Genomic DNA, 15,785 nt, shown 5'->3' on the forward strand with positions numbered 1-15,785 from the left:
TGTGTGTGTGTGTGTGTGTGTGTGTGTGTGTGTATGTGTGTGTGTGAGTGTGTGTGTGTGTGTGTATGTGTGTGTGTGAGTGTGTGTGTGTGTGTGTGTTTGGTTTGTCTGTGTGTGTGTGTGTGTGTTTAGTTTGTGTGTGTGTGTGTGTGTGTGTGTGTGTTTGGTTTGTCTGTGTGTGTGTGTGTGTGTGTGTGTGTGTGTGTGTATGTGTGTGTGTGAGTGTGTGTGTGTGTGTGTATGTGTGTGTGTGAGTGTGTGTGTGTGTGTGTGTGTAGGCTGTCATAAATCAATCATAAAGTCAGAGTGAGCAGCTTCATGGCTGAAGCCCATTCATGCCGGCTCTCCCGAGGGTGGTGCAGTGCCTCACACGCACGCGCGCGCGCGTCCTGTAGTGTTTTAACTATAGAAGGAGCTCTTATCTAATCCTTTGGACTCAGGAGAATGCCCAAATGTCCAGCGGGAACATTTTGTGTTGAATCTGCAGCCAGAACCAGAACACGAGTTCTTGTGAATGTGAGCTGGACTCCAGCAGCAGAGTAAACAGAAGAGCTTTGCTTTGACCTTCTGAGAGGATCTAACGACCTCCTCTTCCTCTGACACCTTCAGTTTTTCCTTCACGTTCCCCATTTGGATGTTTCTGCTCTAACCTGTAAACGTTCATCGCCACTTACCCGAGCTGCTGCTCTAAATGAGTTATTACACACGTGAGCTCCTCACCTGTGACGTAGCTCCGCGCGCTGCTGTCCTCTCTGCGCCGCGTCCACCGACCTCACGCCCGCGCAGCCACGCTCCCGCTCGGCTTCAGCCCGGGGTCGACTCGGCTCGTGGCGGAAACACCGGGCGGAGAGCTCCAACTCCTGTCGGGGTGAGACCAGACGCGCTCTGCTCCCTGGAGTTTGAAAACATCCCGTTCACAGCAACAGGAGAGCGCGCGCGCGTCCTGATTGGTGCTTACGTAGCCAGATGTTTCCTGTTGCTAGGAGACTGCATCCGTCATCGCCGCTTTTTTTCTTCCTAAATACACAAAGAAGCCAGTTGTTCTGAGTCTGTCTGTGTTTTATAGTTCCTCTTGACTCACTGCAACCGTTTCTGTTTGAATATAAACATTTTTAGCATCATTAGCATTAAAATTACGTTTATAGTTTAATTAATACTTTGTTGTCTATTTAAAAATCAAACAATTCTCAATTTGAGTAAAACCATTAAGGGGCAACTATGAATGAGAATGAAAAATTCGTTGAACACAAATCCAAACATCTGGCTAGGTATTTAGTTTAACGTGACATTTGGATTAAGCATCATTTTGGTCATGATTTCCTACGACGAACGAGGACAGATTATTAAAACTCACAGTCTTCCATTTCCAATCAACGTTTTTCTCCTTGAATGCAGAATATTTTAGGGTTAATAATGGAAAAGGCCTGATGTGGATTCAGAAAGAGGTTTTTATTGGCAACAATAAAACTTTGTACAAAAAGGTGTTTTCTTTGTGCTGCAGGCGTTCCACATGCAGGATTACAGCCAGTTCAAGATCCATGTTCATGTTCACATGCCCAAAGTGACAGAGGCATCGTTGTTTCCATAACAACCGTACTCTGCTTCAGCATCAGCAACAGGATGTGTGCCAGGAAAGGCCGTCGACAGATGCGGAGCAATAGACGAAAATCACAAACTAGTAAAAAAGAAGAGCAAAACTTTATCCTACCCTTCATGTCAGGACTACTACATTGTGTTTCCGTTTAGACAACTTGACTCACTCAGTGGTAGAGAAGGATGGGGAATTAAACAACCAAAACGGTCTGAATGCAGATTCAAATGTTTGGTTCGATGTTAAAACAAAATTATAATTGTGCTTTTAATAAATGTGGGTTTTAAAACCAGTCGAAGCAGAATGATCCCACAGCAAAACCATCAAAGACACAGGATGCAACAACTACAGGTGGTAGTAGTTTATATGGCATCTTCCTTTGAGGCTGTTCACCCAATCCTAAGAGTAAAAAGTTCCTTACATTGCAGCAGGAAGCCATCCCATCATGGATCATCAGACTCCCCCAGAGAAGAACATCAGGTGACCTTCCACTAAGATTCTCAGGACCAGTGGGAGAAACCTGACATCCAAAGAACGTCACCGACTCCCCTCCAGCTGTGGACCTCCTCGCTACCCCTGAGGCAGAGGATTTGCTTATTCTTAACCTCGCCACATCTTCCCTCAGCAGAGACCAGGATTTCACCTTTTTTCCAAATATGGGGACACCTTTTGCAGACAAGTGCATAGATGTGTGGGTAACCTCTGAATGGAGGAGGTGGGAAAAAGAGCCCCGGACGCCCATGAGGGAACATCATAGCTGCACCATGGAGGACACCTGGGTCAACATCCAAGCTGGACCCAACCCAACGGACAACATCAGGTTCATCAGGGAGGACACCAGAGGCAATCTGTGAGTCCTACAGAATCCCAGCATGGCCGGTGTGCTCTAGGGAGGGTGGATGTGATCCGGCTGAAGTCTAAATCATCCAAAGATGACGCCAAAGCTGTTAAAATTAGCTGTGTTCCTGTGCCGACGCCATCTTTGTAGTTTTTCTCTGTCAAAGCTCTGGTGCCCATGCCCATCGTCTTTTCAAACAGAGTGCTGTGATTGGCCGGGCATAAATTGGTTGGGCCAATGGTAGACCTGCTGAGGATACAATGGAGCGCGACTAGAATGACCTGCAAAGAAAACTCTTCTGCCAACACGGTTGGTCTAGATTTCTAGACTAACGTCCCGCTGGTGCCAAGCCTGTCTGTCATCAGGTCTGCGGCTGAGCAGGTCAGCCCTCAAGTCTGAGGGGGTCACAGCTGGCTCGTCAGGTCCATCTGCATCTCTAAGGCATGGGACACTACTTAGAGGACATGTCCACATTTCAAAAGGGACAGATTTCTTTAGCAGTGCATATTGTTCTCCTACAGCTTGAGCCTCGTGCTGACTTATGATCACAACTGAGAGGTTGTCCAGCTGATAACCTGAGCTTAGGGCTCTGCACTGATACATTCATCCAATCCTCTACAGACGCTTGTTCTTCCAGATTATTCTAGATTTCTGTCCCAGATGTAACGATCCGGTTCCGGATTCAGTCTCTTTAAAGAACAAAACAGATAAATAAATCAGTGAGTAAGTGTTGCAAGCCATCCTCTCCATCAACCCACGGCAAACGGCTGAAAAACGTACTTTGTGGCAGCTAGCCGCCGTTTTAGTGGACGGGTGCCTTTCCACTGTCTGCGAAGCGTCACGTTTTGGACGCGCTCATAAAGTTCCTGCGCTTCCAGAAGATTACGTCAAACTTGGCAGTTCAGATTGGGCCAGACAGGAAGTCAAAAACAACCAGAACCTTTCTAAATAAAAGTCACGTGCAGCTTTCTTCACCAGTGAAAAACACATTTTGTTTCCTGTGAAACGTCTGTAGCCGAGGTAAACCGAACAGAAAAGAAAGCTCAGACTCTTTGTGGATGCACGTTCCTAGCTTATCATGTGAACGTTTGAAATCACGTGTGGGGTTGGAACTCTCCCGTGATTTTGTGACATTGCAGGAGAAGCTGCATGGAATGTTTTCGCTCCCAGTTGGAAGGAAGTTGGCGGGTAAAACGCCTCTTACACACCGCTCACGCGTCTGGTGGACAGGAGGGGTCAGAGAAACGCCTCGGTGATGATAACTATGAAAAAAGTTCTTCACAAAAAACTGACACTGTTTGGATAAACAATCAGAAGGACCTTTGTCGTTGATGCTCTCAGCTCTGGACTTGGTTTATCATGTCTTGTGAGTGAAGTCTGGCATCAGCCCTCGTCCAATCTCGCACACACTGACCTGCCGTACACGCAGCCTACAGCAGCATCCAGGAAACAGCAAGGTTTCATGCACGTCAGCATCACGTCTTTGCTGCAGTAGATATGTTTCATCCCGACACGTCACAGGCACTTCATCAGTAGCGTAGCTGTACAACATCTGCAGGACAATCGGACTGTCTCACATCTGCAGCAACACAATCGTACATTTCGACTAGAGCATGCAGATATGCAGGTACAGTCCTGGCAGACGTTTCAGTCAACAGTTACTGCTAAAAATATAATATATCAGATAGATTTTGTACAAGTCAACATGCATAAAATACATTTTCCTGTGCAGTAAATAGAAGTCATGCCAGTAGGGCAGCAGTGCTGATGAGACCGCTCCAACAAAACATCTGACTTATGAATCTCTACAACCTCCAATCATTCCAAGTTTTCCTGTTCATCATTTTGCATCCATGGAAACGAAACATTAACCTTTACATCGCAACCACGAGGAGATCCCACTCAACCCACAGACTTCCTCTAACTCAAAGTTTCTCATGTCAACAATCCCAGAGTTGCTCTGGTAACTGGACACAAACCTTTCAGGGGTCTTCTCACCCATTGGCTGTGGCATTTCTGTCTCTCTCGGACTTTCTGCTGCTGTGTTTGGGATCACAGGGTTGGGTGACCCAGTGTGGTCCAGACTGCAGCTGTCAGGCTGAGAGACCCTAGCCCTAATCATCAGCCCCCCACCACCTTGCCGACAGCTGGTGTGAGGTGTTTGTGCAGATATCCACGTTTGCATCGTGGGTGAACTTACACACATTGGTCTCATCTCTTTAAAGCACATAGTCTCAGAAGTCTCTTTCAGACGCACCGTTATAGGTTCAGAAGTGTTTGTTTTAGAGAGATCATTTCACCTTTCACCCTACCGACCCCCTTCTTTTCCTCGTCTCGCCTCTGTCAGTGCGCCCAGGGCAGCTGCGGGTACACTGTAGCTCACCATCACCAGGGTGAGAATGCGTGTGTGTGAGAATGACTGATTGTGTTGTATGGTGCCTTGGGGGGTTATAGGACTCTAGACGGCACTAAATCAAATACGGGCCATTTACCTTTAATTATCTGATCATAAACTTTAACCTTTGACCTTCAGCACCTGTGACTCTGGTGCAAATCTCATGGGTTGATTTACCTGAGCTGGACTGACCTCGGGACGGATTTTCTGGGACGTTGAGTCCAAGTGTTTTAAAATGTTTCCATGGATGAATAATCTTTATCTCTGCAGACGGGCTTCCAATAAATCGGGAATGACCTCATGACCCCATGACCCCACCTAAGACTGATGAGCAGTACAGGCGTCTCTCTGTGTTAACACACACCTGTATGCTCCGGACCAGCTGATGATCAATGTGTCTGATCAGGTTTAGGAGCTCTTCTCTCTGTTGTTTAGTAAAATGTCACGCAGATGCTTACTTTCCCTAAAGTCTGATCAGAATCTAAACATGAAGCGGTTCTGTGCAGATCTATCAGCGATCCTTGCTCTGGGCTGAACTTCGGACTTCTAGTTGTGCACAAGGGAACCGGAACGATCAGCAGCATTGCTGCACGGCACATTTCAACAGCTGTAACCACTACGTTGCACGCTCACAGACACTTTCCTGGATAACTCTCTGCACCTTATTAACAGCTGCGTTGACATTTAAAGCCTCTTTCAGCTCGGCGTGTTGACATGAGCGTTTCCACGTGAATGAGACGGAGTTCAGGCCTGAAAGCATCATTCAGCACTGATGAGGCTCATCTATGCGGGGTTAAGAGTCTCCAGCTGCTGGTCTTCCTGTCTGCGAGCGTCGGAGTGTTGGAGGAAATGAATGCCATCTGAATATGAATGAGGCGTGTTTCTCGTCCACTTGAACTCTAAAGTAATTTAGCTTCTGCGCTCTTGCTGTCTAAGGGCACGTGGTCCTCCAGAAGAAATGCTACACTGTAAAACACGGCATCAAATACGAGAGAAAATCCTGCATTTAGTCAGTCAGAAACATACAAAGCACCACACTCTTGTCTATTCATCTGAAGGGTTGTTGCTGCGTGTCAGTTTGGGCTGATCCATCAGTTGGAATCACGCAGGAATGTTGCAGGAACCTTTCCACGTGGCCAAGTCACATAAAGCGTGTGACAAACTGCACATTCTGTGCAACTTTAATGCAAATTAAATGCAATTTATTCGCAGATGTTGTAAATTATGTCTGATTTTGTTAGCGGTGTGGTTGCTTTGGAGGGAAAAGTTTCAGCAGAAAACATTCCTGAGTTTCCAGCGACATGAGAACAAGGCTCTGGAAGCTGAGCCCTTGCAAACACTTCCTGGCGTTTTGGGGAACCTCTTTGTAAATGCCATTTGGAGTTTGTCACCCAAACTCCGCTTCCCTGAATGAACAAATTACCATTCATTTCTTACTGTAAAGCTAATGTTTGGATTATTAGGATTACATCATCCTAATCGCTGAACCTGGTGTTCCAAAATGTGCTTTTTGGTGTGTGAATGTGTGTGTTTCTGAAAATGAGAAGCGCTGTCGGAGTTGAATCCAACCAGATGTGATGTCACGTCAGAACCCTTACTCTGCATGACCTATGTGTGTGTCCGCTTTACTCACACAACTTCCTAACTGAAGAACAAATGACCATAATCCCTAAAGCCCACGGATAAAAAGTCCTGCTTTCGGGAGACGGGGCGCTACGCCTCCAGCAGGACGTGCCAGCGGCAGACCTGCTGGCCGTGGCTCTCCTTCATGTCCAGCCAGTGGAGCTGTTCCTCCTCGCCGCTGCTGTTCTGGCCCAGCGCCACCCAGCCCACCATCTCTTTGCGTTTCATGCTGCGGCGGTTGAAGATGGAGATCAGCAGCGTGACGTCAGACAGCTGGAAGAGAGCCACCTGGAAGACAAATGTCTCCTTGTAGACGGGGTTGGGCTGTCCACGGCGCACCGACGTCTTACAGCGAGAGATTTCCTGACCCACAGAGTTCAGCAGAGTCAGACGTCCGTACGTGTCTGGATCGGGCGTGGGGTGGAACAAAGAGAGAGGAAGAGCTTGTGTTATTGGAGGATTAAAAACACGTTCCTGTGTTTGATCACTGACATGTGAGAAGCTGCTCTTAATCCTGTAATCAAACCCTTCAAAATGAAGAAGATAAAATCATCTGAGATGGAAGAAATTAGCACTAATGAGATTATTTAGACATGTTTTTTCCAGCGCCTGGCTTTAATCTGCGACCACACAAAAACAACGCGTGTGACAGTTTAGTGACCTGTTTTATGTCTGGCTGCTAACATTTCCACCTTTTAAATCTTCGTTTTGAAAAGGTCCTCTAAAGCCGAATCTCCTGTGCAAAGGCCAGACTCTGCAGCCTGTGCGAGGAAACTGATCCTCGTGAATGTTTTGAAACGTTCGCGAAGCTTCTCTGAAGATGCCGACTCCTTTATGTCGCCAACAGCAACATCCAGGCTGTTACCTGTGACACGTCCGCAAGCTTGGATCAGCGTTCACGTCAAAGCCTCTTTCCACTTCAGGGGTGACGAGGAAAATACCAACAAAGGCTTTCTAGGGATGTCCATTCATTCTCTACATCACAGGTGGAATCACTTTCTAATGTCCCCAGTTTCACCTGTAACACCGTTTCCTGGACTGACCTGCAGACTGACCCTCACCTGTCCCCAACGCCGTTGGACATCTGAAGACATGACTGCAAGAAGACCGGGACTAAATACCCGCTGAAACGTAGTCTCCTTAACGTCTTGAGGGTTAGGGCGTAAGACTTGCTCTCGCTGCCTACCTGTGAGCGGAACGGGTTATGACATGACTCTCGAGCAGACCTGGAGGTTTGTTGATGGCCAGGTTTCTGAAGTGGCTCCCTTTGATGAGCTCCACAGACATGCGTCCTGTGGTGGCGTTGTAGGAGAGACCAACCAGCAGCTCGGGGACACCACCGTGAGTCAGGGACTGAGTGGACGAGGCGCTGTCACTCTGAGACACAGCTGATAAACTCAGCTGGGAGTCCAAACTCTGAAGGTGGAACCAGAACGGATCAGAACGGCAACAAATGCCTAAGAGTTCATCTTACGCTCCAGCTCTTACCTTAAGATTACTTCGGGGCTCCAGAACCAGCGTTACCTCCATTGTGCTCCTGTCTGTGTCAAGCCCCCCTAGGCGAAGGACCTTCTCCCCCATCATTCTCTCACGGGACATCCTCCCCCCCACGGCGTACAGCCTGAACCGGATGGCGGACAGCTGCAGGTCAGACGGCTCTAAACGGGAGAAGCGGAACGTCTCGTTGAACTGCGGCAGTGAGCCTTTCTGCACAGACGTCCTGTGGCGTTGCTTCTTGGAGGGCAGCAGGACCATGTGCACCTGCCAAGAGTCCATCCCACTGCGAGCCTTGTCAGGAATGTCACGGGCCGTGATGATGGTGACCAGCAGCCTCTCCGATTCGGGCCGGTACTCCAGAGAGAGGACCAGGTCTCCACATGTAGAGATGGGGGTTCGAGGGGAGGAGCAGACTGGCTGAGAGGCAGCGTCATCACAAGGAGATGGCGTTAGCTGAGAACAGAAGTTTTACACAGATGTTAAACCGTCAGCCGTCATGATTCCCGGAACACAATATGAGCAAACACGTTTTAAAATGTCATTTAAAAATCAACATAAAGGTGCCACACATTAGACAGATTAAAGCACAATTTTCTATTTTAGTTAAAGTGAACAAATGCCCACTTGTACTGCAGTTTTCCTTCCCAGAACACATACTGTAGAGCCGGAATGCTGTGCAAAGGCTCTAATCCGTCTGCATCAGGAATGTGGCTAAACGTTTAGAGAAGGACACATCCTTTTGTCAGATGTTTCCATGGTTACTGAAGTAGAACCGCAAACATTTCATAAGATCCAAACACTTTTAGGGAAGATTAAGTTCATGCAAAGACTCAATATCTGCAGAGGTGGTCCTTCTGTAGTTCAACTTAAAGAGCAAGTCACCCCCTACCAGAGTCTAACTCCACTCCCACTTCATGTTTGAAAAATGCAACAAATGCTGTTGCCAGGCAGACCGAGAGGGCGGAGCCGCTAACAAATACACACACACACACACACAAAAACAGCATTGTGACATCATAATGTACCAGTTTACATCATAGCATACCTCTTAGCCAATAGCGGTGGCAGATTTAAATTCAAATACAGTGCAGTTTTTACCTGACAACGGCACAACACTGCCAGTTTTAGGCAGAATATTTAAATTTTAATTAAGATGCACTGAAGTGCCAAATTATTGACGACACGTGTCTGCAGCACGATTACACACTCGTTTATTTAGCTTATCAGCAAAAAACAGTTGATTTGGGGGTGACTTGCTCTTTAAGCTGCTGTCAGTCGGCCTCTAGTCCAGGTCCTGACATTAGTGTTGGGTTTGTGTTTGTCCTCCTGCCTCTGGACGATTAGTCACAAGTTCTCAGTAGGGTTAAGGTCTGGGGAAGGAGGGAGGGTGTCCATTGTTGGTCACCAAACTGTTGTTGGATGGTTGGAGGAGTTCCTCTGGGAGGAAGTTTACCTACCATTCTTTGATCAGTGTCTGTCCAATAGTCCTGATGGACAGACACCGACTCCTGCTCTTAGCCAACCACCAGTATGTATTTTGTCTAGTTGACACCTGTACAGGAACTTGTTGCAACATTTAAACTGTAGCTATGATGAAAACAACAATGATGGAACGTTAGCTGTTGAGCACTGGTACTCAGCTGGAGGAAGTGCAGTGTGCAGATTTATGTCTCCTTTAGCATCTTTGGGAATATAAAAGGTTCCCACACAGGGAATTTCAAGTCCTTCCTTGGTGGATATAGTGATCAAGGTGGTCGTTGCTTCTTCTGCCATAAAAGTGTGATTTGGTGACAGAAAGGGTGTTACATTCTCCAGCGACACAATGGAAACACAGAGGCATCATCAAGAGTCTCATCCTGACAGAGTCTTTGTTTACACACACACACCGATCATAGTTCCCGAGCTTTTGTTTGTTCACCGCCACGAGAGGAGAGTTCTGCTGTTTCAGTGAATCCTGCATGAACCTGAGCAGATTACAGACAGAAATACAATCACAGCTGACTCTGGTCACGAATCTGCCAAGTATGGATGTGGAGCATTGCAGTATTTTCTTTGTGTGTGTGTGTGTGTGTGTGTGTGTTTGTGTGTGTGTGCAAGCACGTAAGAAAATGACTGAAAATGAATAAGTAAACAACAGAATAGTCCTAATTTTTCAAGATGGCGGCCAAGAGTTAAAATTGCTCACCGGCCTCAAACATTCTGCATTAAAAAAATCATAAATTAGCTCATCTTCAGGTTCAAGTTTATTTGTAAAGCCCCTTCCTTACCCCAGTCAAGGGGCCCACGGTGGTGAAGATAACGTAAAAACAACTAAAGCACAATCAATCAATCAATCAATCAATCAATCAATCAATCAATCAATCAATCTGCTATATAATAAAATACAGAAATAAAACAATCGAAGACACGAGTTAAAAACAGCAAAACAACAATGATGATCAAACATTAATACACGAGTATTAAAACTAAGAAACAGATCTAAGATGCACCTTCAGCCTAGCTTTAAAAGTGGGCAGCGATGTGGACCGTCTTGTTTCTAGTGGCAGTTGGTTCCAAAGCCGAGGACCCAGAACTGAAAAGACAAGATCACCTCTGGACTTTCGTTTTGACCGCGGTACCACTGGGAGGTCACTCTGACCCAAACGTAGCCATCTTGAAGGGACATAACGGGTCAGCAGCGAGGCTAAATATGGTGGGGCAGTTCCTGACAAAGCGTTAAAAACAAAGACCAAGAGAATACAACATTTCACTGGTAACCAGTCCAAAGCAACAGAGGATCGATGTAATCTTAGAAAAGCGCCTAAACTGGTAAAAACACAAACGAACAACAGAATTCACCTGACTACCAAATGTTAGAGTAGAATCTACTTTAACACCCAAATCTGTAAAACAGACTTCTCATAGAGGAGCAGCGATAAAAAGGGCTGGTGGTTATTCGGGGTAAAAGCTATTATTTCAGTTTTGCCCTCCTTCAGAGCCAAGAAATTGGACCCCATCCATTGAGTAACGTCCTGTAAACAATTCACCAGCTGCCGTATGCTGCCACTGGCCTCTTGCTGATTTGGCAAATAAAGCTGGCAGTCATCATCATAGAGATGGAAGCTAATTTTATGTTTCTTAAACAACAGTCCCAGTGGTGAGAGAGAGAGAGAGCAAAAACAGCAGGGGTCCCAAAACCGAGCCCTGGGGAACACCCCACCTAAGTTCAGCGTCTCTTGATGAATAAGAACCAAGGAAAACAGAGGAAGTCCTTTCCACAACGCAGAACCAGAGAGCCCCACCCAGTGTTCCAAGTGGTTCAACAATATCTGATGGTCAACGGTATCAAATGCTGCTGCTAAGTCCAACAGCAGCAGAACCCTTTACAATGTTCATTAGGTCCTCTTTTTAAATGTTAAACAAGGTTCTTTTTGTTTCGGACATGAAGGTAACTGGAAACACCTTCATGTCCGAAGCAAAAAGAACCTCGTTTAATAAGCAGCAGAGCCACTGCCTCACCAGCATTAGATGCTATAAGAATAAATCATTAAAATTTTTAAGAGGGCAGTTTCAGTGCTGTGTCCGGTCCTGAAGCCAGACTGAAATGGCTCCAAGATGTCATTTAGAGCAAGAAAGGACTGAAGCTGCAAAAACACAACGCTCTCAAGTATTTTAGCACAAAAGGGCAAATCTAAAATCGGCCTATAGCTGGAACAAATTTCAGGGTCACTCCCTGGTTTCTTTAAAAGTGGCCGCAGGACAGCATGTTTAAACTCCCCTGGTGCATCTTATTTTTACCAATTCAACTAATGAAGCTAATACAGAAAATATGATTGTTGTGGAAAAAAATAATCTGTGAGTTTCTGCAGATCTGGAACATAAAGAAGGTCTCGTATGATTAAAGCATCAGACGTCCTGGGTCTGAAGGGTGGATTGTTTTAATGTTTCTGATTCTGATAAATACCACGAGTCCATTATCAGCATCACTACCAGGGTCTGGGCCAGCTCGAAAAAATTATGTTCCAACTTCTTATGGTTCTGTGTCTTCCTAGGGTTCTCATGCAATTCAGAACTGTTTTGATTGAAGTAATTTTATCTTTTGTAACCCTGCTGAAAAACCAGCATAGACCAGATTACGATGTGTTTTGGTGCTGGTTTAGCCGTATGCTGGTACAGTATACACTGACTCTATTTGCTAATAGCTCAAGCCCGGGGGAGTTCTGCCATGTGGTGGAATTGCTAATGCTAACAGTTAGCTGAATCAACAACAGCCTTCCCTGCTGTGAGCCAAAATGGGTGAGTCTATAAATGATAGTTTGACAATGTGAAGTCCGAATCCGAACGTTCCCGTCTCTTTCCTATCGGCGGCTAATGCAGGAAGTAGCAGTAGAAGGCTACCTTCATGTTTAGCCTCCATGTTAAACTCGGTGTGAGTGATCATGATAAATGACCCGCACTTGTATAGTGCCTTTCAGAGTCAGAGGACTCCAAAGCGCTTTACACTACAGCGTATTGGGCTCGACACACGGGAGGCGACAAACGACCGCGATCAGCGAAATTTGTCGCTGTCGCTTTTATTACCTGTCACACGGGAGGCGATCCGCGGCAGCGGCCAGGGGCAAAGCCGTCTACGCGTTCTGTTCCATGGCAAAATCTAAACTTCCGTTGTTTTGTTTGGCTGTGTCAGGTTGGAGGGAATTAACGTTATTTAAGCGGTTCAGAGTTAATAAAGCGGTAGATATGATGTTTCACAAGGTGCTGCTAGAGTTATGTGAAATCTTACTTCTGATTTTACTATAAAACATAATAATAATCATCTTCTCCTCCATGTTTGCTCGGAGGTGTACGGAGCATCCTGTCCACTCATTGGTCAGTGAATGAAACCTCCGTTGATTGGTCCTCGTCCGAGCGACAGCGATGAAAAGTTGAAAATGTTTCAACTTTCTGGGATCGCGTCGCTGGGTCGCCTGTGCACGACACGTGCACGAGCGCATAATTTCACACGCACGTTTTTTGCATTTCGCTTGGTAGGAGAGAGACCCGCGATTATCGCTTTGTCGCGCATGTCTCATTGAAAATGAATAGAGGAGAGGGGATGCCGCCTCCCGTGTGTCGAGCCCATATCACTCATCCACTCACACACTGATGATGATGAACTACGATGTAGCCACAGCTGCCCTGGGGCGCACCGACAGAGGCGAAGCTACCGAGTGCAGGCGCCACCGGGACCGCCACCAGCAGGCAAGGTGGGTTAAGTGTCTTGTCCAAGGACACAGCAGCAGCGTTCTCGGGCAGGAGCCGGGATCGAGCCTACAACCGTCAGATTCTGGACAACCCGCTCTACCTCCTGAGCTGCTGCAACAACAAAAAAACACGGTTTCTCAGAGAACCTGCTCTTAAACCCTACGCCCCATACCTCTGGGTCCAAAGTGGAGGAACTGTCTGGGACGTCTGTTTTGTCACAGTCCAGAGGGTTCTCCGCATCCTCGCTTCCATCTGCAGCCTGTCGGCTCATACTCAGGGTGGGACTGTCCTTAGCCACTGATGCTTCCACTCCAGCAGCTTTGTCCAAAAACAGCGTGGACGTCCTCTCGCTCTTTTCTGCCAGCACACAGAGTGGGTCCAGGAAGGACTTCTGGCCTGAAGCCTCCATTTCTGCGGGACAAAGAGAACAGAATTGGATTCTGCGTCGTTTCTCATTTAAAGTATCTGATATAAATGTTGTCTAAGATGCTAAAAGCTCTCGTGCACATCTCGTCGGATGAAAATCAGATCTACGTTTGATGTGTTTAAAAGGAATCTGACTCTGAAGGGGTGTGATCGTCTGCAGTACTTTCCAAGTCCCCCGTTCTCATTTAGGAATGTTCTGCAGACACACCGTCTCTTGGGTAAATCAATAGCAATTACCTCCAATCTTTTTGTCATTATGGTCTGTCATTCTATTGTACGAATGGTTGCATGGGGAGGTCACCATGGCAACAGGCTGAGGTGAGGCATCTCCCTGTGTGCTAGTGGGTTAGGTCGTTCATCTGTGAGTTACGTCTCTGCACCACTTCTCCACGCGGCCTGGAGGTGGAAACTGAGCGGCTGGAGACAGGACGATGCTACCCAACCAGCTGCTAGTCTCAAACAGAAGCTTCGAACGTGTCAAAGGTTCCTGTTTGTGATCAATGTGATGGAAAACAAAAATGAGGCTACGAAAAGATCCCCACAGCCTCCTCCAGCCTGTTTCTTCTTCTGCGCTTCTGGAAGCTCATAAAAGGTATTTGCTGTAGGGTAGATATAAACCATGTGTGGGAAATGTTCGCTCTCTCCCCAATAAAATGGCAGCGCTGACCAGGCTGCTGCGGGACCAACAGCCTGGTGTTTTTTTTACTGAGACGTGGTTGAACCAGCTCATAGCACTGAGCGTTACTCTGAGGTTTTCCTGGAAGGATTTAAACTCACGTGAGCCCACAGGAGAGCGGAGCAATTTGGTAAGTGTCCCAGACATTTTGAGAAACGTAAATCGTTGCTTGACTCGTCATCCATTTGGCTGACTTCTGTTGGAAAACCCAACCGTAAACAGGGCGAGACTGTCACACAGGAAAAGGATCCCTCTACAGGAGGTTGTCCCCTGGAAGTAGCTACTGCTCATAGTCTATTTTGGGAGATCGGTAAGACTCGTCAGTTATAATTGCCGATCTCCGATCACGGAAAAATATACAAAAATTGTCCCGATCTGATTTCGGGATCAGGACATCCCTACACACAACGCCACACGGCAAGAGCCCTCTGACAGGCTTGTGGAAGAAGACGGAGACATGCCCCAATGTTTAACTAAACGTCGAAAGAGACGGAGAACGCAAGCTTGTGATTGGTCAGGATGCTGCTTCCTATTTTCCTTCGTCAGCAGCACCGTCTTTAGATATTTAGTGGCAGACATGGAACAGATTGAAGAACGCATCGTGGAAAAAGTCTGAAAATGTGAATGTTTATTCACCCGTGACTGATGGGAGTACAAAGATATGCAGCAGGCGTTTTATTCGTGGACGGAGAAGACAAGAAACGTGGGTTTAGAGGTGCTGATCGTATGACGAGGTGGAGGGGAATGGGGCACAAATTTGTTCGTGTTAATAAGTCTCTGAAATACATTAAAACAATGTAAACATAATAGTAAATACACTATCGTGGACCGGATATGTGACGGTAAAGGTGGCAGGATACCTCAGAATAGCGCTACGCCCTCTGTTGTCCTGGCGGGGAAATGTTATTCAACAATCCTCAGCTGATGGAGAAACCTGAAAGCTACACGTCTCTGTCAACGCGTGGGCATCTCGCTCTCGCGGAGCTGATGGAGAAGTGTGAATTAAGCTTTGGTGAACCTGCGCTTTAAACTGTACTGAAGTTATTTTCCTTATTTGAACAATTAAACTGATTAGAAAACGACTATGACTGCAATAGAAAAACAAATGTCAGAAACCAGTGTTGTTTAAACTCCCACAAGGTCAGTCACACTAAACTCTGTTCTCAGGATGGGAAACTGGGTCCAACCACCGTGACAACAGTGTTTTTACTCCACAGATGTCCTGTCCACAGACTGAAAGAGCATGGATCTTCTCCGTGTGTTCTGATCAAGCCCCCATGATTCAGGTCTGGATATGAAGCAAAAAAGGAAGTGACAAAAATTGCAGTTCCACCCTCATCCACTAGGGGCTGGTGTCAGAATCGAGCAAATCCTCATTGACTCCCATGTTAAAAATACCAATTTCACAGCAGAAATAAACATGTTTACAGCCTGGTACCAAAACATGTTTTTGGTTTAAATGATCTAGTTTACACTCATGACAACTCTGAGGGGGGTGAATGTTTTTCTCACTCTT

General features: G+C 46.5%; 1 protein-coding gene across 3 annotated transcripts in view; it reads right to left on the bottom strand.

Annotated features, from left to right (window-relative positions):
- Positions 1-1,430: 1,430 nt before the first annotated feature.
- The window catches only part of syt16 (synaptotagmin XVI), a 44,529-nt gene continuing 30,174 nt past the window's right edge, over positions 1,431-15,785 (bottom strand). For all 3 annotated transcript variants that reach the window (XM_015969034.3, XM_015969033.3, XM_054742061.2), the window contains exons 4-7: positions 13,340-13,578; positions 7,936-8,397; positions 7,674-7,863; positions 1,431-6,851 (exon numbers count right to left, since the gene is read on the bottom strand). In XM_015969034.3, the coding sequence (XP_015824520.3) occupies positions 6,538-6,851; positions 7,674-7,863; positions 7,936-8,397; positions 13,340-13,578 (1,205 nt within the window). In that variant the 3' untranslated portion in view covers positions 1,431-6,537. The remainder of the gene's footprint in view (positions 6,852-7,673; positions 7,864-7,935; positions 8,398-13,339; positions 13,579-15,785) is intronic.

Source organism: Nothobranchius furzeri, chromosome 18, assembly GCF_043380555.1.
Source record: "Nothobranchius furzeri strain GRZ-AD chromosome 18, NfurGRZ-RIMD1, whole genome shotgun sequence".
NCBI classification, from domain to species: Eukaryota; Metazoa; Chordata; class Actinopteri; order Cyprinodontiformes; family Nothobranchiidae; genus Nothobranchius; species Nothobranchius furzeri.